At 49.2% G+C, this 17,140-nt stretch overlaps 7 protein-coding genes across 7 annotated transcripts; 3 read left to right on the top strand and 4 right to left on the bottom strand.

Moving 5' to 3' along the window:
- Positions 1–488: 488 nt before the first annotated feature.
- BDQ94DRAFT_140275 (uncharacterized protein) lies at positions 489–1,703 on the bottom strand. The gene is made up of 2 exons (XM_026765591.1): positions 813–1,703; positions 489–743 (listed from the first exon to the last, which is right to left on the bottom strand). Exon 1 carries the CDS (start codon positions 1,346–1,348, stop codon positions 1,088–1,090), a length of 261 nt encoding a protein of 86 aa, XP_026628153.1. The 5' UTR covers positions 1,349–1,703; the 3' UTR covers positions 489–743; positions 813–1,087.
- Positions 1,704–2,124: 421 nt separating this feature from the next.
- BDQ94DRAFT_140277 (RNA recognition motif domain-containing protein) lies at positions 2,125–4,303 on the top strand. Its single transcript, XM_026765592.1, has 4 exons — positions 2,125–2,632; positions 2,913–3,219; positions 3,277–3,510; positions 3,561–4,303. Exons 1-4 carry the CDS (start codon positions 2,418–2,420, stop codon positions 3,888–3,890), a joined length of 1,086 nt encoding a protein of 361 aa, XP_026628154.1. The 5' UTR covers positions 2,125–2,417; the 3' UTR covers positions 3,891–4,303.
- A 509-nt stretch (positions 4,304–4,812) lies between these two features.
- On the bottom strand, positions 4,813–6,705 carry BDQ94DRAFT_177268 (kinase-like domain-containing protein; the record flags this gene model as incomplete). The annotated part of the gene is made up of 5 exons (XM_026772865.1): positions 4,813–5,065; positions 5,118–5,715; positions 5,770–5,951; positions 6,005–6,197; positions 6,288–6,705. The coding sequence occupies 5 exons, from the start codon at positions 6,703–6,705 to the stop codon at positions 4,813–4,815; spliced, it is 1,644 nt and encodes a 547-aa protein (XP_026628155.1).
- A 124-nt stretch (positions 6,706–6,829) lies between these two features.
- BDQ94DRAFT_177269 (Zn-dependent exopeptidase) lies at positions 6,830–8,670 on the bottom strand (the record flags this gene model as incomplete). The annotated part of the gene is made up of 7 exons (XM_026772866.1): positions 6,830–7,153; positions 7,204–7,375; positions 7,429–7,571; positions 7,637–8,014; positions 8,068–8,098; positions 8,196–8,235; positions 8,286–8,670. The coding sequence occupies 7 exons, from the start codon at positions 8,668–8,670 to the stop codon at positions 7,079–7,081; spliced, it is 1,224 nt and encodes a 407-aa protein (XP_026628156.1). The 3' UTR covers positions 6,830–7,078.
- Positions 8,671–9,988: 1,318 nt separating this feature from the next.
- Positions 9,989–12,043, top strand: BDQ94DRAFT_9809 (GTPase-activating protein GCS1). The gene is made up of 4 exons (XM_026776976.1): positions 9,989–10,294; positions 10,410–10,478; positions 10,596–11,297; positions 11,372–12,043. The coding sequence occupies exons 1-4, from the start codon at positions 10,253–10,255 to the stop codon at positions 11,771–11,773; spliced, it is 1,215 nt and encodes a 404-aa protein (XP_026628157.1). The 5' UTR covers positions 9,989–10,252; the 3' UTR covers positions 11,774–12,043.
- Positions 12,044–13,070: 1,027 nt separating this feature from the next.
- On the bottom strand, positions 13,071–14,432 carry BDQ94DRAFT_168808 (uncharacterized protein; the record flags this gene model as incomplete). The annotated part of the gene is made up of 4 exons (XM_026771158.1): positions 13,071–13,259; positions 13,374–13,868; positions 13,967–14,273; positions 14,341–14,432. The coding sequence occupies 4 exons, from the start codon at positions 14,430–14,432 to the stop codon at positions 13,071–13,073; spliced, it is 1,083 nt and encodes a 360-aa protein (XP_026628158.1).
- A 1,472-nt stretch (positions 14,433–15,904) lies between these two features.
- BDQ94DRAFT_168809 (uncharacterized protein) lies at positions 15,905–16,390 on the top strand (the record flags this gene model as incomplete). Its single annotated transcript, XM_026771159.1, has 2 exons — positions 15,905–16,251; positions 16,321–16,390. The coding sequence occupies 2 exons, from the start codon at positions 15,905–15,907 to the stop codon at positions 16,388–16,390; spliced, it is 417 nt and encodes a 138-aa protein (XP_026628159.1).
- Between the last annotated feature and the right edge of the window lie 750 nt (positions 16,391–17,140).

The following is a 17,140-nucleotide window of genomic DNA, read 5'->3' on the forward strand; positions in this document are numbered from 1 at the left end:
GCTCGAAGACATCCTGAAAACCAGACTCCAGGCTCTGTCGCACTGCTCCTTGTCACCGGGCGAAGTGTCCGACCCGCTGCTCTTTATCAACATCAAACTGTCGTAATCCATTGCTCTTCTCTATTACTACTAGGTTTTGACAATCCTGTCTCTAGAGTCATTCACTAGAACTCAACCGTTATTGTCCAGCACCGACTTATTCTATGACCTATCTGCTCATAAAATTCTCTACTAGCATCGAAAGTAACTCATTGAGGTCTTGACGATCAACAAGAAAAATATAAATATCAATGAGCAGAATCACGTGAACATGATTTTCATTCATTGCAAGTGCTTATGTTGTTTGGGTACTATATTGCCAAAGATGGGAAGATTGGGCAGTAGTCCGAATGCCATCAGTGAAAGTATATACAGATGTTCTATTAATATATCAAGATAGACCCACAATTTTGTAAAGGACGAAAAGAAATTATGGACGCCAACAAATGAAACAACCGCAGAAGCAAATATGCGAATAGCTGCCGATAAGCACACTATTCTAACGCTTACCTAACTACGGAGTACAAGTAAGTGCTATGTTATCAGATAAGAAGTTCGGATCTTGATTCTATGGTAAGTTTGTTTTTATTGTATGCTTTAACTACTAGCTACTGCATTTCCCAGCGATAGTTCTAGAGTGTCGATCTGTTGTCCTAATTACTCTTCACTAGTAACCTGAAGAGGAAAGGCGGGTTTGATGTCCGCTGTAATGTGGTAATCATTAAGAAATCAGAATATTACAATGATTCGGATATGGCTGCAGTGTGACTAACGTGTTTTGATATAAGATGAGATATTACTACCGAATTTGTTGAAAGGATCCGAAGGGTGGGAGGGGTAAAGAGGGGAAATTGAAACTGAAGGTTGCATGGTGGCAGGCAGTACCAAAGACTCGCCCCAAAGATAGTACTGACAAGAAGGAAAATTGATACCAAAAATTACTTTGGTGGTATGATGAATCAAATTGACCATCAAAGGCACAGATATCTAGCATTGTTGATGCGGTGCTCGCATTGCGCGCAAAAATATATACCCCGTCGTGTCCAGATTACACGTCGCTAATCCTGAAGGCCAATAATGGAACTTCCCGGGCAGTTGCAGGTAGGAACATCATGGGGATTGTTTGGGATTGGGCGGGTGTCGGGCGATTTCGTGGAACGGAAATAGATTGGTTGAAGGGTGATTGACGGGGTGCGTCATGTGCTTGATGTCTCGGCTGCAGGGGGGGAAATCGGGTTTGCAGGATGCATAGTACAGGAGTGACAGACGACACTCTGCAGTTGATTGATCGAGCTTTCCAACACCCCATGTTTAGCTACCAAAAAACAACATTTTATGTTGTGAGAGTTAGGAATTACAGCCTCATTCGGGAGAAATATTGCCGGTACTACTACGACCATCATCAACAAGCAGGGGAGCAATTGATTGGGAAGAACACTGCCGGGTGGGAATGGATGGAGTGGCGATGACGGGAGAGGGCGATCTGGCCAGATACAAGTTGGCAAGTGGGGATGGGGCTCGCGGGCAGCCTGACTAATGAGGATGAACTGGCGACTGCAGGTTGGCAGGGAGTAAGAGTAGTAATGATACCATTGTGTGTAAAATTTGAGGAGTTGTATTCCATGCGAATCATTGTCTTTGTTTTTTTACTGGGTTGTATTTTGTGCACGTGGGATGGAAGTTACTCGAAATGGCTGAATGTTTCTCACAACTGACTTTGGGAAGCAACGATGCTTCTCCCCAACAACCACTAGTGTTAGTGGAAAGTGAGTTCATGGGAAGAGTGAGTCAACAACCGGTGATGTCAGATCCCCTGCGAAGGGCTCCAGCTGCTCCATCGCGTCTAAACTGCTCCAGGGAAGGTGCCTGAGGGCCGCCCAGACCGCCGGACGGAAAGTCCACGTCGGGCACCCCAGAATAGTCTAGCGCCATACGGAACTGGTACGGCTGGCCAGCTTCAAGGCATCTTCAGGCAGATCTGGGCTGATCCAGGCATCTTCAGGCAGGAACCTGCCCCCTTCGGCATAGGCCCGCCACCGCCCTCGCTGCCTGCCCTTTTTCTCTCACCTTCTCCTTTCCCCCCCCGTCGACTTCATCCTTCCTCTCAAGGTAAATCTTCATCAAGTTTCAATCCAGATTTCCCCCGTCAACTCTCGTATCTAGGGCACCAAGCTACCCTTTTCCTCCTATCTCCCCCCCCTCTTCAAGCTATTCCCATTCCCACTTGCTCCAAGGAATTTCAAGTACAGGCAGCCTTTAGCTCTCCTGAGTCCTTGTCTTAACCGCACACACAAACCCGGTCAAGACTTCCCCGCGCGCAACTTTACCACTGTTCAATTCTCTCCACGCTCAACTCCGTTGCGTCCTCAGCCATCAAGATGTCTACTGCCGTCGAGAACACTACCGACAACGTCGCCTCTGCTCCCGCCACTACCGCCCCCGAGGCTACTACCAACGGCACTGCTCCCGCCCCTGCGCAGTCCACGGACGCTGCCGCTGCCAGTGCCGATGAAGGACGTCGGTTGTACATTGGGAACCTCGCTTATGCGACCACTGAGGGGGAGCTGAAGGAGTTTTTCAAGAACTACAAGATGTAAGTTGCTTGACCTTGCTTTGCTTTGTTGTTGTTCCACCTGGCCTTTCGCCTCCCGGTTGGTCTAAGCTCCGTTGGGCTGGTCCTAGCGGTTCGGGGGGCCGGCGAGAGCCACGTTTCCTACACCCCCTTGCTGCCATCGGAGGTAGTACCGCGCAGCGGTGGTATGTGGCCACCACTGCAGGGACGCCAATTGTTCAGAGCTCCATTTCCGAACCCCTTCTTTGTCAAACATTCTTATGCGGGAAGTTATACCGATCTAACAATGGCTCTTTCACAGTGAGAGCGTCTCCATCCCCGTGAACCCTCGCACCAACCGTCCCGTTGGCTACGCCTTCGTGGACCTCGCCACTGCTCAGGAGGCCACCGCTGCTATTGAGGAGCTGTCTGGAAAGGAGATCCTCCAGCGTAAGGTCTCTGTGCAGCTTGCCCGCAAGCCCGAGCCTGCTGAGGCCAAGGCCGAGGGTGCTACAAGTGGCGGTGAGGGTGCCAGCGGTAACGAGGGTCGCAAGAGGGCTGGTGGCCGTGGCCGTGGCCGCGGCCGCGGTCGTGGTCGTGGAGGCCGTCTGCCCCGTGCTGGTCGCTCTGTAAGTGGCTCGTCATTCATGCTCCATCCAATCGGATACTAATCTACCATGTAGCAGGCCCCAGTTCAGAACGGTCAGGAGGCTGCTGAGCCCACCAACGTTCCCGCTCAGGCTGCTCCCCTGACTGAGGTCACCAACCAGAACGAGACGGCTGCTGCCACCGAGTCCAAGCAGGCTGGCAAGCCCCGTGCTCCTCGTCCCCAGAAGCAGCGCGGTCCTCCCGAGGATGGCATTCCTTCCAAGACCAAGGTCATGGTCGCCAACCTTCCTTATGACCTGACCGAAGACAAGGTACGAATGAAGATTTCAGCATTCAAAGTAACATACTAATTCCCTCTCAGCTCAAGGAGATCTTTGCCGACTACCAGCCCGTCTCCGCCAAGATTGCTCTCCGCCCCATCCCCCGTTTCATGATCAAGAAGCTCCAGGCTCGCAACGAGCGCCGCAAGGGCCGTGGTTTCGGTTTCGTCACCCTTGGCTCCGAGGAGCTACAGAACAAGGCTGTTGAGGAGATGAACGGCAAGGAGATCGAGGGCCGTGAAATCGCCGTCAAGGTCGCCATCGACAGCCCCGGCAAGGAGGACGACGCCATCGCCCCTGCTGAGACTGAGACCACCGAGCAGGCGACTGAGGCTCCGGCACAGGAGAACGCTGCTCCCGCCGCTGCTTAAATGACAATCCCGTTCCCCACCTGAACGAACATACCTCCGTGGAAACTCGGGGGATCAATGGAGGAGGCGAAGTCGGGACCTGTCATCTGCATGGTTTTTCATAGTGGGCGTCGGCTGGAGGCCAATTTCTTTTCCGGATGGGGAGAAAGGCGCAAGAGCAGAGGGGAAAGGTTTAAAAGCCTAAAAAACTTTGACTGTTCTTCCTGTTTGATCTGGTCCTAGGGGGGTTCTTCTATATGTTATATACGGATACCCGAAAGGGATTCGTTGTTGGAGATGGAAATGCCGTAATGTGATTGTCTGACGGAACCTGACCTTTGCTCACGAATCTTGCCATTCTGCCACACTGTGTATCTTAGCAATATTTATTTAGCTTATGATTAGCCGCAAGGCTGGCCTTGTAATATTTTGTGCATGTGTTTATCGTAGGATTAAATTGCACTCGCTGTATCGTTTCAACGTCTGTTCTGTCGTAGAGCTTCATCGCTTCAAACTACATAACAATGGATATTGTATTCCGAGTATATAGTAACGGTGTCAAGAGCAGGACTGGATAGTACATAGCGGTACTGTCATCCCCATTGAACTAACTTCCCCGCATTGCATCATCTCCAATATGTAATCCAACGCCTGGATTCGTGCCAATGTGGCGAGAGGTGTAAACAATCCACTACAATCAATACGGCGATTTAATCTCATAATCATTACTGTTAGTATCTGCCATTGCCATCATTCACACACTTTCGGTTTCTAGATTCAATGGTTTTAATGGAATCAAACTACGTACTAAGATTCAGATTTTACGTTCTTTCTACATAGAACATAGCTCTGATAAGAGTATTCCAGTTCGTACAGCAACCCATGTCCAACTTTACCCCCAAGGGACAGTACCTTCACTAACTTGGTGTTTCACTGGGAGTAGTTATACATCATCTTCTGTCTTAGAATGTTGCTTATCATGCAAATCCTGAATCTGAGAATAAATAGAAACAGCCTGATCGTAGGTCTCATACGAGGTCCAGCCATCTCTGCTGAGGATTCCGGACAACGCGTCCCAGAAATCTTGCACTTCGTTCCATCCTTCGCTGTCTTTGTGGTGTTTGTGGATTTCGTTGGGGGTGAAGGTGATGAGGCACTTCGTGGTAGGGTCTGTGTGGTGGAGGGTAGTCCAGTTGCTTCGGAGATGTGTTTCAGTAAATGTAGGGATATATCGAGTACAACACTCACTTCTGAATTCTAATTAATGATTCTCGTAGAGGTAAGATATCTCCGTCCCATGTGTTTCCCACGAAGTGGATCGGATGAGTTAATATCTTGCCGTTGGGGTATCGGAGTAGTTTGTCCAGGAGTGGGTTTTTCTTCGCTGTGTATTTTTCGTAGAGGTATAGTAGGATTGATCGGGAGATCTTCTCTCTGAGGTCCTTTTGGGTATCGTTATCCAGCTGTTTGAAATCCTTAGGTGGTTTGAGTAGCAAGTCCCCGGTGTAGTCGAGGAAATGCGGATGGCGGCCTTCGAGGAACAATGGACCAGCCCATGTGCTTTGCCAGTCTGTTATGCTTGTGATGTGGCCGCTGTTGTCGACGAAGATGTTAGGAGTGCGGAGGTCGGTGTGCCATAAGAATGATCCTAGGATGTCTTTATCCCGTGGGATTAGGTGAGGTGTGACGGTTAGGTATTTTTGGAGAAGGGAGTTGTGTTCAGCAGGATGGCTTTGGCTGTAGGAAGTGAATAGTGGATCATCTGGTGAACGTGGTATTGCGTATTCCTTGATCCAGGATATTTCTTGATTGGCGAGAGCACGTATGTAGTCGATTGCAGAAGTCCCTGTTTTGATTAGTAGGGTAGATTAGAGATAGGAAACTGGTGAGAGAGACGAACATGGTCCACGATCAATATTCATACTCCCACGCTCATTGCTCCAGAAGGCTGTATCGGCAACCGGGCCGATGGAAAACCTTTCAGCGATCTTCTGCCTGACTTCTAGTGGGTAGTTGTCTCCTTCTACTATTGCAGGTTGAGACCCAGGAGGTGCGTCTTTCTGATTATAAAGACAGCCATATCTAGTGAAGTTAGAAAGCACACCAAATTGGTCCTTTATTATGGGTATACAAACACAGAAAATCTCAATGATAGCAACTTTTGCTGAAATTTTACTATATCCTTCATTGTCTGAACCTTATGCTCAAGATCCATGTCCGCCCAAACATCTGCAAGATTGCCACCCGTAGCATTCTCCATGACAATATACTCAGCTCCTACACGATTTGTAGAATTGACAGCCGAATTCCACGCAAGCACTTCGGGAACTGGAATATGAAATATGGTCCTTAATTAGGATCCAAGTAAGATAAGAGCATGAAATTGGGCCATTAGCACGACCATTGGATATAAAATACTCACAAGGTCCATCGTAGCAACCTCAGACGCCGTCGTCAAAATTGTTGGTCCAGCATTCGGATTCGGTATCCGAGCGATAACCGTTTTCCCAGTGTCCATGATGAGCTTGAATGATTTATTGCACGATCGTTCCCCTATCTTTGCCATACTGAGACAGCGCTCAGAAGATGAAGCTTGAATGGCAACTTTCTGCAGCTCAAGAATGTTAAATTCTCGGTATCTCTCTTGAAGCTGCTGCTTTTCGTTCCAGAGCCATCGTCCACTAGTATATCGGGAAAAGTCTTGGGAGTTACCGACGATGTTAGACAGAGGAGGTTGGGAATAATGTCGGCTTAAGAGAGGTTCTGGGGTTATCTTTCTTTGCCGATTTGATAGGCTATCCCGCAGTCTTCTTAACGTAGGCGAGGATATGTGCATGTTTATCCCACGATAGCATGAAACTATGGAAATGTAATATTGAAAGGAGCACAACGTAAACATTCTTGATTTGAGTACTTTGGGCATTAGTCATCCACCCCCTGCACGTTTTGACAATTACTTTCTCTTGTATGTAAGGGTTTATGGTAAGGGTTCGTAGTGAGGCCGATAGGTGATATCTGTATGTGGATATTGTTTTGGTCATGGACACTAGCGTACTTCCTGATTTAGGGGCGCATTAATATAGACTGATCCCTATTTTGACATGATAACTCTGTCAAGACCTCAATAGAATGGTATAGTTATATTGTAAACACAATGACTAAGAGCCGCTCTACATGCTATTGTGGCTGGAAGTATCTCTGAATATACTCTACCTCCATGCATTATCCCACCCAGCCTGCTCGACAACAAACGCAATAGCCAACTCGGAGAACCGAGCCATGTGCTGGCAAATCGTTAGCAAGAGGATGGACAGCTTGAGTGTGGTCAACTTACGTCGATAGAGAAGACGCCTGTTTCATCGTCAACGTCCATCCTATCCTTGATGCCGTGTACGTAGGGGTCCATTTCACCCGGGAAAGAGCCCCCAGCGAGCGGGTTGCCTTCGGAGGCAAAGGCAGCGGGGTAGTTGAGCTTAGTGTATGACATGTAGTCGGATCCAGCGTTGCTAAGAAACCATTCAGCACTTGACATGCCTCTGGGGATATTTTGGGGTCTTACGGGCCAAGTTCATAGACTTCCGCCGGAATGGAGATGTATTCTCGACTGAGGTTGGCGGCCCAGTTTGTGAGCGCTGCATCGGCTTGGGTTGCAACAAACCCGATGGTCTCGGTGGCGTTACGGGCAATAAAAGCCGTCATATCCTATGCAGATGTTAATAACCGAAAGTCAAAAGTGATTCCAAGTCCGTTGGATGATGGGAACCTACAAACTCCATCATGGCACCAATTTTAGCGCCCTGCTCCTTCTTGTACCGCGCGATGGCTTGGCTGCCCAGTAGCCCGCCCTCTTCAGCCGCATACCAATGGAATTCAACAGGCCCGTCCTTGGGCGTGTAGCCATTCTCCGCCAGAACGCGGAAGGCCTCGAGGATACTGACAGTGCCGGAACAGTCATCGTCAGCGCCAGGGGCGGGCAGCAGCGGAAAAAGATAATTGGCCGAATCTTGGTGCGCACCAATGATGGTCAAAGGCTGGGAGAAGCTGCGGACTTTAGGCTCGAAGCGTGCAATAATTGAAGATTGGCGGAAAGGATGGGTGAAGTATTCGAGAGAGATGTGGGTGCGGAAAGGTGATTTGGAGATGATCTTGGTTGAGTAAGTTCATGTTCAAAAATTGTGGCTGTGGGGGGTGGAAATACCGCAGCAATGTAGTCGTGCAGCCATTCGGAGCTCATCTCGCCGTGATAATCACCATAGTATCGATTTGTAGTAGGAGGTCATGTGCTGCAGAATATCGTGCATTCGTTCCGTCTCGATTTGAGAGAACAGCGGCTTGACGAGACCTTTATGGGACAGCTTGGGAAGATCTAGAGGGCGTTAACACAGTATTTATTACCTCAACAAAAGAGAGGCTAACTAGGATCCCCAGCAAACGAGGCCATCGCCTGCTCTGCGTAGAAGTCCTGATGCTCGGTGATGTCCATGAACTTCTTTCCGCGTTGGCGGAGGCGCAGCTTGTCGCCTTCGGTCATCCATTCCGCCTTCTCTTCGCCCCGAATGTGCAAGAGACGAGGTTCAGCTAGAAAAGCTGCAGTTTCGGGACGTAGAGACACCATTGCAGCGACTGGGTCAGAATGAGCGTTCAGCGCCGAGAGTATGGCCTCGTCCACGACGTGTTTGCCCTGTGTATTTGGGACCTCATGATCCGCGGCGAAGACTACTTGCGAGTCGGGAAGCGGGTACGGAGAAGCCAAAGCTGCTCCTGCAGTGCTCCAGAGGAGCAAAAGAGTAGATGTCCTCATGATTTACAGCCGTTTTGCTAATGATGATCAAGAGCGGGACTATGGCGCGGTGAGGTCTTGAGTGCTGAGTGAGCTTTGTGGAGGAAGAGGAGAGATAAGAGTTAAATAAGCTCTCCGGCGGCAAGGGACAAGCAGCCAACGGTTGGCCCTGTTAGCCCCGCCGGAGTCCGGAACCGCGCCATTTGCTGGCGGCCCAGTCTGAGATTTGGGGAAGTTCGGTGCCTGTCAATAACATAGTACATGGCCAGCCAGAAATTGGTTCCTTATCGGTGGATCCAACCAGGAGTCAATAATGCCACCATCTGGCGAAATCACCTTATCAAAGTGACTCATGTTGAGTGTAAGGAGCATAAGCACTATGTCAACAGTGTCATGTGAAAGTGCTCTAGTGTCTTCTATCTACTCCGCACCATCGATTGTTTCGTCTTGCCATCGCCTTGCTGCAAGTTCTTGAGTGACTGACAGCTACTAGCTATACTTTGGAATTGCGGTAGGTTATAACTTACATGGAAGGAGATCCAAAGTCGCTCCAAAATCACCAAATGACTTTAGGTGTCAGCCAAGCGAAAGCTGTACATATATCCTCAGTTCCTTGGTAGGCTATCCGATCGTATGTGAAATATGCTTCGCTTTTTCTGATTGATAGCTATGATGTTTGTCAGCGCGAAGCCGTTAGATTAATTTACACACTCAGAAATATCAAGCAGTTCCATGGGGTGTGTGAAGTGGTCGGCTATCTCAGTTCGCTCTCGTGCAATGCGAAATTCATCGCGACACACCACGTCGCCCAAGATTAATCAACAAGAAATCTTCTCTCGCAAATGCACTGACTAAAAGGGATATTGGAATGAGGTCAGCTCCAAAGAGATCGGCTGCAATCAAGCACTACACGGCCTTAAGACCAGCTGAATCCCAAGTAACCGGCATTGCCTGGAATCTCCACCTTTGCCATCTCTACACTACACTGCTTCTCATGCGATGGTTGTCTACTCCTGTAACAGAACGTATTCAAGGCTTGAAAATTCACAGCCTATGGAAGATTGCTCTACCTTAGTCACTGTCATTGACTTTACTGAATTACCTCTGGCAACAACTTTGGGAATACAGACTTTTCAGGAAACAGATAATGTCATAACAAGCACCATAAGTATGGGAGCAGTGGATCTCCCATCTTGTTGGTGTTGAGATGCCGTTTGAAGCCCAATGGGTACCATAGTTGGCTGAGCTGGAGCCATGGGACGGCGAGTGGAACTGCTGGCCGCATCCTCGGCAGACAAGTCCCGCCTTCAATTAATTGCACCCTTGGACACCACCATCTTCTCGAGTCTCATAGACATCCTCATTCCATTCCCTGTCTGTTGCGATATCTACTGCTAAGTGGATCCGGCAGGTAGAGTTTCATCTGGCGGGTGGAGAGACTAACAGAAGCTAAGGGTAGTGCCTCTTCTCCCCTCCGATCGGCCCCTCTCTTTCTCGCCGCTGAACTCACCGCATCCAGGGGCTGGGGAACATTGAGCAATTGCTGCCCGTCTTAGTCCCGACCTTCATCTGTGCTCCCTGCTCTTTTCGTCCTTGACTCATCATGTCGCGAATGTGGGAGGTTGATCCGGAGACAAGGGCCAAGGTATGCCATCATCACCCCTCCATCCCCTGTTTCTGCCACAACCTCCGCGTCGACGTCGGAGGCCTTGGACAACACACGCTGACTTCCCCTCCCCGGATCTGCTCTCCCTCTCTAGCTCCTCCAGTTCTCCAAAACCAATGGCAACGATAAATGCTGCGACTGCGGCGCCCCTTCGCCTCAATGGGTATGACAGTCCTCTATTCCTAGACGTGCGCAGCACTGTCGCCACGATTCCGCACAACCGTACCGACCGACAATACGCCCACCTTATAACCTCCACTAACACGAATTCTACATCCAGGCGTCCCCTAAATTCGGAACCTTCATCTGCCTGAATTGTGCCGGCACCCACCGCGGCCTGGGCGTTCACATCTCCTTCGTGCGTTCCATCACCATGGACGCCTTCAAGACTTCCGAGATTCTCCGTATGGAGCACGGTGGCAACGAGCCGTGGAAGGAATTCTTCGATTCCCACCCCATCACGCAATCCGAAGGTCGCACATTCGAAGACTCCACCATAAAAGAAAGATACGAGGGCGAAGTCGGCGAGGAGTGGAAAGAGAGACTCGCTGCGAAGGCCGAAGGGAGAGAATACGTTCCGGGTCAACCCAAACCGCAACAACCAAAGAATAAGGAACCGACATCCCGGTCAAGCACACCCCTGGCTGCCCGGGGCGGATCCCCGGCATCGCACGACGGTGTGCCGGAGATGAGCAAGAAGGAACGCAACGAGGCGTATTTTGCTCGGCTGGGAAACGAAAACTCCTCGCGCTCGGAATCGGTACCTCCATCACAAGGAGGCAAGTTCACCGGATTCGGGGGTGGAATGCCGGTCACGAACACACCCAAATCGTCAGGTAGCGGGGCGGCAATTCCAGGATTCGATGATTTCCAGAAGGATCCTATGGGTGCGTTGACAAAGGGCTTCGGATGGTTTGCGACGACTGTGGGGAAGAGTGCGAAGACAGTCAATGATTCGTACATCCAGCCTACGGCGAAGACGGTACATTTTCCATCCATCCTCATCTCTGTTTGCTATGTGCCAGTAATATACTGATGACCTCTCTCACCTTCTAGATAGCAGAATCCGACCTCGCAGCTCAAGCACGCATTCACGCCGCTACTCTAGGCCAAAACATGCAACACGGCGTCCGTGGCGCAGCGGACCATTTCCATCGTTTCGTGGAAGGACCCGACGAAGCCGCAGCCGCAGCTGCAGCACGGAGAGGCCGTGTAGAACCGGAAAGAAAGGACTTCTGGGACTCGTTCTCTTCCGTCGCGGCGCAGGATAGCCACCGGAGAACCGCATCCAGGTCGAGTGCTATTGGCACCGCGGCGATGAAGACGGGGCCTAGTGGTGCTGGCGCTTCTTCGACTTCGTCTGCTGCTGCGTCGTCTGCAACGACGGGCACGGGGGCAGGTTCGTCCGCAACGGCGAGGAAGAGTACGGATGACGGTGGATGGGACGATAACTGGTGATGAAAAATAGAGAGGACAGGTTTTAGACACACTTTGTTATTATTGTTCGGGAGAGCCTAGCTGGATAGGTTGCGTTAGATTGGTTGCTGATATTGTGCATTACATTGCCTGTTTCTTTTGTTCATCTGGCTGGAGTGTTGGTGTTGTGCTGTGCTGTGTGATGTGACGAGATATTCTTGCATGGCAGTGTGCGTATACAAATCATGATTGATATTGATTTCCTCCATTCGGTGGTCTCTAGACTGGATTATAGATCATCCTACTTCATACTCATTATTCCAAACCTGACCTGACCTGGCTGTTAGCCACTCTAGAGTAGATAATATTTATAGTCTATAACCAGGCAACCAGTGGAAATTCACTCTGTTATGCTAACCACACACACTGTCTGCATTTATCATTACCCCTGAACAACCACCACCACCACCACCACCACTCAGCTTATACTATTCTTCCCAATCGGCAATGTATTTCAGGCCATCCACAAGGTCTCAGCTTCATGAAACCTCCTAATATATAGTTTAAATTACAACAGCCCGATCTCATTGATTTCATAATAGAAGACCTATTATTCGTATTTATGAGCGGAATTGTTAGAGTTGCATCGCAGGACACGCTTTCTAAAGAATTCTGACTATATCCATAATAATCTCTTACCTTGTATAGGTGACAGTATCTTCATCATGCCAGTCCCTAACCCAAGTGCTAATCATTGGAGGTGATTCAGGACTATCCAACAATTGCATCGCAGCAGCCTCCATGGGCCTTTATCGCCATCTCTGCGCTTGTATTTGCCCGAGCGCGAGTTTCATCTTCATCAGCATCTGTATCATTATAATATCTTAGAATCTTCTCTGATATACTGCATAGTAATGTAATTATCTTAATGAAACGGGCTTAGTGCTGCCGTTAACTACTATATATACAAGAAGCAGGCAGTGGAGAAAAGGGGTTGTAGACTGTCAAGTGTACGTTCTTCCTTTATTTCTGACGTTTAAAAGTCCTTCACAATAGCTGCAATGCAGCAACCAAATTACCTCATCGTCGAACAGATAGAGTACTGGTAGAAGTGGTCGTGTATATTATGATCTAAGGAAAAGAGAATCAGGGTATGAATTATCATTGTACTAATCATTATCGACTTGTAGCGAACGCTAAGCAAGGGTGGCTATATCGGCGGGTTTCCTGAAGAGGAAGAAAGAGTAGACTGAACTATTTATATAACATTGGTAATGAGTAAACTGAACAACCAAGAAAAGCCTGCCAGATTGTCTTTATATTAACCTTGCCTTTACTGCTAGGTTGGCGGACTTCCTGACAGAGGATGGGGATAGGAATGCTCTCTCTGTCTGTATGGAGGCAGTGGCTCGTCATGCCCTATCCCTAGCTCCCTCTCAAGCTCTTGGAGGTTCTGCTGGTATACGACATCATGGTGCATGACTGTACATGGGGACATGTATATTCGGAACGGAATGGTCCCTGTGAACTGTGTTTGGAGTTCGCACGGTTAGTTCTTGGTTCGTATAGGCTGACACCGCATCGCGACTAGTATAGGTAGGCAGATAGGCAAGATTGAAAAAAAGAAGGTAGGGTAAGCTACCTTGTTCTGTTGCGAAGACTCTGTTTCGTCCTCGCGTTCGCGTCCGAATTCAACGTTGAAACGTAGATTATGATGCACCTTGATCAGCTCCGACTGAACGTCTTGCGTGCAGGCGTGGAAATCCCGTGGAAGGTGAACGGGTATTGTTGAAGAGTAGTCAAAGTCTAGAGACTCGGGTAAGAGGGCCCTTGCAGGTGGTTGGAACGTGTAGCTCTGGTGAAGTATGACATGCTCTTTCCGAAAAATTAGTGGTAGGGGGTTATTGTAGTTTATTGCATCCGAAGCTGTGGGCGTGACTTTGAGGGCATGGGTCTCGGTGATGTGGATGGTGATGCTGCGGGGGTGGATAACAGATCGCAATTGACCTTTCTGCGGCTGGTCCGATAGCGAGGAATATTCGACTCGTAGGGGAAAGCTTGCTCCGAAAGGGATGTGCATGGGGATCGAGATTCGGTATCGGAGATCAAGTCTCTCGTTCAGATGCTCTTCGACTGACTAGGGGTAGGGGCTATGGTTTTAATCCTGACTCACTCACTCACTCACTCACTTATCCTAGGGGGTAAGCGAAAGGAAGTAGTGGGAAAAACACTCACCGGCACGACTTGATCGAGAAGGTTCGCATAAAAGACGTTGGGGGTCCGATGAATCCTAAGTGGAGAGGACGACTCGATATCTGAATAGAAGTGCCGATGAACAACACCCCGGACTTCGTAGGAATGATACTCGTGCCCCACGCCAGTGACGGTATCCATCATTTCTTGGGCAAGAGGCAACTCGAACGGAAACTCATACCTTCCCCTTGGTAGTCGGAATGACTTGTCTCTCGACGAGGCCAAAGTTTGGCTGCGTTCCACGGTAGTGCCACCCTGGCAGGGTCCTGCGATGATCTCAGGGCGTGGTCTAGGGAGGGCCGAGTTAGAATTTGTATCTCTATTTAGATGTTCATGTTTCTTTCGTTTTCACCTACATTTTCAAGCTTCCTACTACTTTCACCTCGATAGCTTTGACAAAAATATCCTGGGGGATGTACAGAAAGAGTTTCCCCGAGATAGACGGCATGTTCGTTGCTTGGTCTTCCGGAAAGACTGGTATAAAAATACAGGATCGGTCAAGCCTAGCAGTGAAAAGAGTCGATTAGTCTATCTCCATTTGGACCTGGGATGGTATATCAAACACAGGAGCGGCATACCGCAGCTCGAACCGAATTGGTTTTCTGTTGTTGAACATTCTACTATAACCTCCAGATACGTCGGGATACGTCTGTTGCAGAGACCAGAAACTGAAGACCACTTTTGGTTCTGAACTAGTAGAAACATTGTCCGTTAAATACTAGCTGCCATACACAACTTACTATATGAATGTACGTGACCCATGTGGCTTTTGGAGTTGGCAGTGGAGACGCCCGAGAAGTTCTTAATTTCGGGACAGCAGGAAAGATAAGAGAATGGGATGCCTCCTAGTATTATCGTGTAGTGAGTGCTACTCATGATTGTGAATGGTGTGCAGGATTTGTTTTCTCTTAATCGGCCTGGCTATAGATAGATAGATCCGTGTCTGCTCGGTAAATCTTCCTCTTTCGCGCGCGCTCTCTCTCTGAGCTCGGGAACATTGCCCTGAAGATTTCTTGGTAACCAACCAAATACATTCACAAGATTCTATCGGATTCTTGCCTAACTGATCCATGTTAAGGATCCCCCACAAGAAGCAACTTATTTAAGCGGCAGTCTGAAGTTGATGTCTCATCTAGTGGTATTCGTCTCCACGCCAGCGAGTTTTCCAAGGCATTCTTGAGGGAATAGCAGACTCGAGTCACATCGACCCATCCATCACTGCGGCAGAACCTCACCTTCAAACTATTTACTACCAATGCATATTCTAGTAAGTAACAGCCATCAATCCTACTAATACATCTAGACCTCATAGATGAAGACGATGGGAACCATCTATATGTAACAGAATACGAAAAACTACCAAATCAAGCAAGAAGGTGACTAAGGCTCTCATTCTGTCAGGTTGTCAACGATGACGGGCCGCCGTCGCGGGATGGATCCCCGTTTGTCCACTCCTTGGTCAATGAACTCCAAGCCCAGGGACACGTTGTCACTGTTGTCTTGCCAAACCGGCAACGCTCTTGGATCGGGAAAGCACATTTTGTAGGGGAGATCGTCCGTCCGACGTATTACTACCCTGACAGGCTGTTTCAATCCAATGATCCTCCCCCGCTGGATCACAGCAGCAACGAGGGAAATCATCATGAACACCCCTGGGTGTTAGTCAATTCAACACCCGCTGGTTGTGTGCAGATCGGCTTGCATCACAGCCATGCTCTTCACAAACGTGATCAGGGGGAGGAGAGACCTAACCCAGTGGATCTGGTAATATCGGGCCCAAACCTTGGAGCGAATACAACGACTCTTTTCTCGCTCTCGAGCGGTACAATCGGCGGGGCTCTGGAGGCTGCGTTATGCGGGAAGAGGTCTATCGCCTTATCCTTCGAGCCACCGAGCAAGCTCCCCTCTTACGATTCGGATATGATTACAGAGGCGTCGAGGCATTCGGTTCGCCTTATCAATTATCTGTATCACAACTGGGACGAAGGTGTGGAGCTGTACTCCATCAATGTCCCTCTGCAGCCTGCCACAACTGCTGCGGGAAAGAGGAAAGTCATGTATTCTCGGATCCGGCCCAATCGGTGGCTATCGGAGAGCCCGTTCCGGGAGGTTTCATCCGGGGATGCGACTACTGCGCTGGATGACAATGACAAGATCCAATCTCCTCCGCTGCTGCGATGGGAGCCGGATTTGGCTGATATTCATGGAAGCACGGACCGCACATCGGATATGGATGATGACTGGATGGTGCGTGGTGGGAAAACCAGGTACGTGGCCAGTGGGACCCTGCAGAGAAGACCTAGAAGTGCAGATGGACTAATCATGGCCGTCGCTAGTGTGACTCCGCTCAAGGCGAATTTCATGCACGCTGTCCAGGCTGAGGGCGAAATTGAGCTAGATGCTTAGCTCTCTTTGAGGGCGGTGGGCGGAATAATAGTCTTCAATCGCGATGGAGACGGACTTGCTTCTCTGCAAGCTAACCTGCTCTTCCCCAGATTTTAGACACATCGTCTTAGAATTTGTATTAGATTGTGAAATAATATTGAAATCGTAGAGACCGACTTACTCAGATGACCAATGTCCTACCAGTACAGCCAGCCCACTAGCTCATCCACTCCCTCACCCGGTAACTCTGTCGCCCAACCAATGGAGTCCTCAACCTCTCTCAGCTTCCGGTCGCATGTACCTTACCAGCCAGAATGAGACGGCATGACAGTCTAGAGACAGGCGTAACCCCAATATCACTGCCGGATGGATTGTTCGAGAGGAAGGCAAAGGAAAGCGAGGAGATTCCTTTTCCGGGACATCGGGACTTTAACTTTTGCCGATTCCCGAGTGCGTTGTCCAGAGAAATTGTTTTATTTTATTCTTGTCTTAATTTATTTCTTCTTTTCCCCTACGACATGCCGATTGAGGCCATCTAGATTAGTAGATAGATGGCCCATCTCCATTCTGCGGTGTTATTGATGTGGAGTTGTAATCACGGTCCGCTGTGGGTCGGTTGGGTAACCTGGCAATTTTTGCGAGAGTCGAGATCCCATCCCAACTTACTACTGGCAATATTGCCGAGGGCAAAGGGTCTCAGAACCGATTGGAAATTCCCACTTCGATGGAAATGCATGATATCATCCCCATGCGCTAGATTAGATTGTTTAG

Source organism: Aspergillus welwitschiae (assembly GCF_003344945.1).
Source record: "Aspergillus welwitschiae strain CBS 139.54b unplaced genomic scaffold BDQ94scaffold_10, whole genome shotgun sequence".
In the NCBI taxonomy this organism is placed as follows: Eukaryota; Fungi; Ascomycota; class Eurotiomycetes; order Eurotiales; family Aspergillaceae; genus Aspergillus; species Aspergillus welwitschiae.

Bases quoted from the DNA above. Each gene is read 5' to 3' on its own strand.
- BDQ94DRAFT_140275 (XM_026765591.1), bottom strand. From the start codon at position 1,348: ATGGGGTGTTGGAAAGCTCGATCAATCAACTGCAGAGTGTCGTCTGTC.
- BDQ94DRAFT_140277 (XM_026765592.1), top strand. From the start codon at position 2,418: ATGTCTACTGCCGTCGAGAACACTACCGACAACGTCGCCTCTGCTCCC. The intron at 2,633-2,912 runs GTAAGTTGCTTG...GCTCTTTCACAG, and splicing joins TTTTTCAAGAACTACAAGAT to TGAGAGCGTCTCCATCCCCG. The intron at 3,511-3,560 runs GTACGAATGAAG...ATTCCCTCTCAG, and splicing joins ATGACCTGACCGAAGACAAG to CTCAAGGAGATCTTTGCCGA.
- BDQ94DRAFT_9809 (XM_026776976.1), top strand. From the start codon at position 10,253: ATGTCGCGAATGTGGGAGGTTGATCCGGAGACAAGGGCCAAG. The intron at 10,295-10,409 runs GTATGCCATCAT...CTCCCTCTCTAG, and splicing joins ATCCGGAGACAAGGGCCAAG to CTCCTCCAGTTCTCCAAAAC. The intron at 11,298-11,371 runs GTACATTTTCCA...CTCACCTTCTAG, and splicing joins TCCAGCCTACGGCGAAGACG to ATAGCAGAATCCGACCTCGC.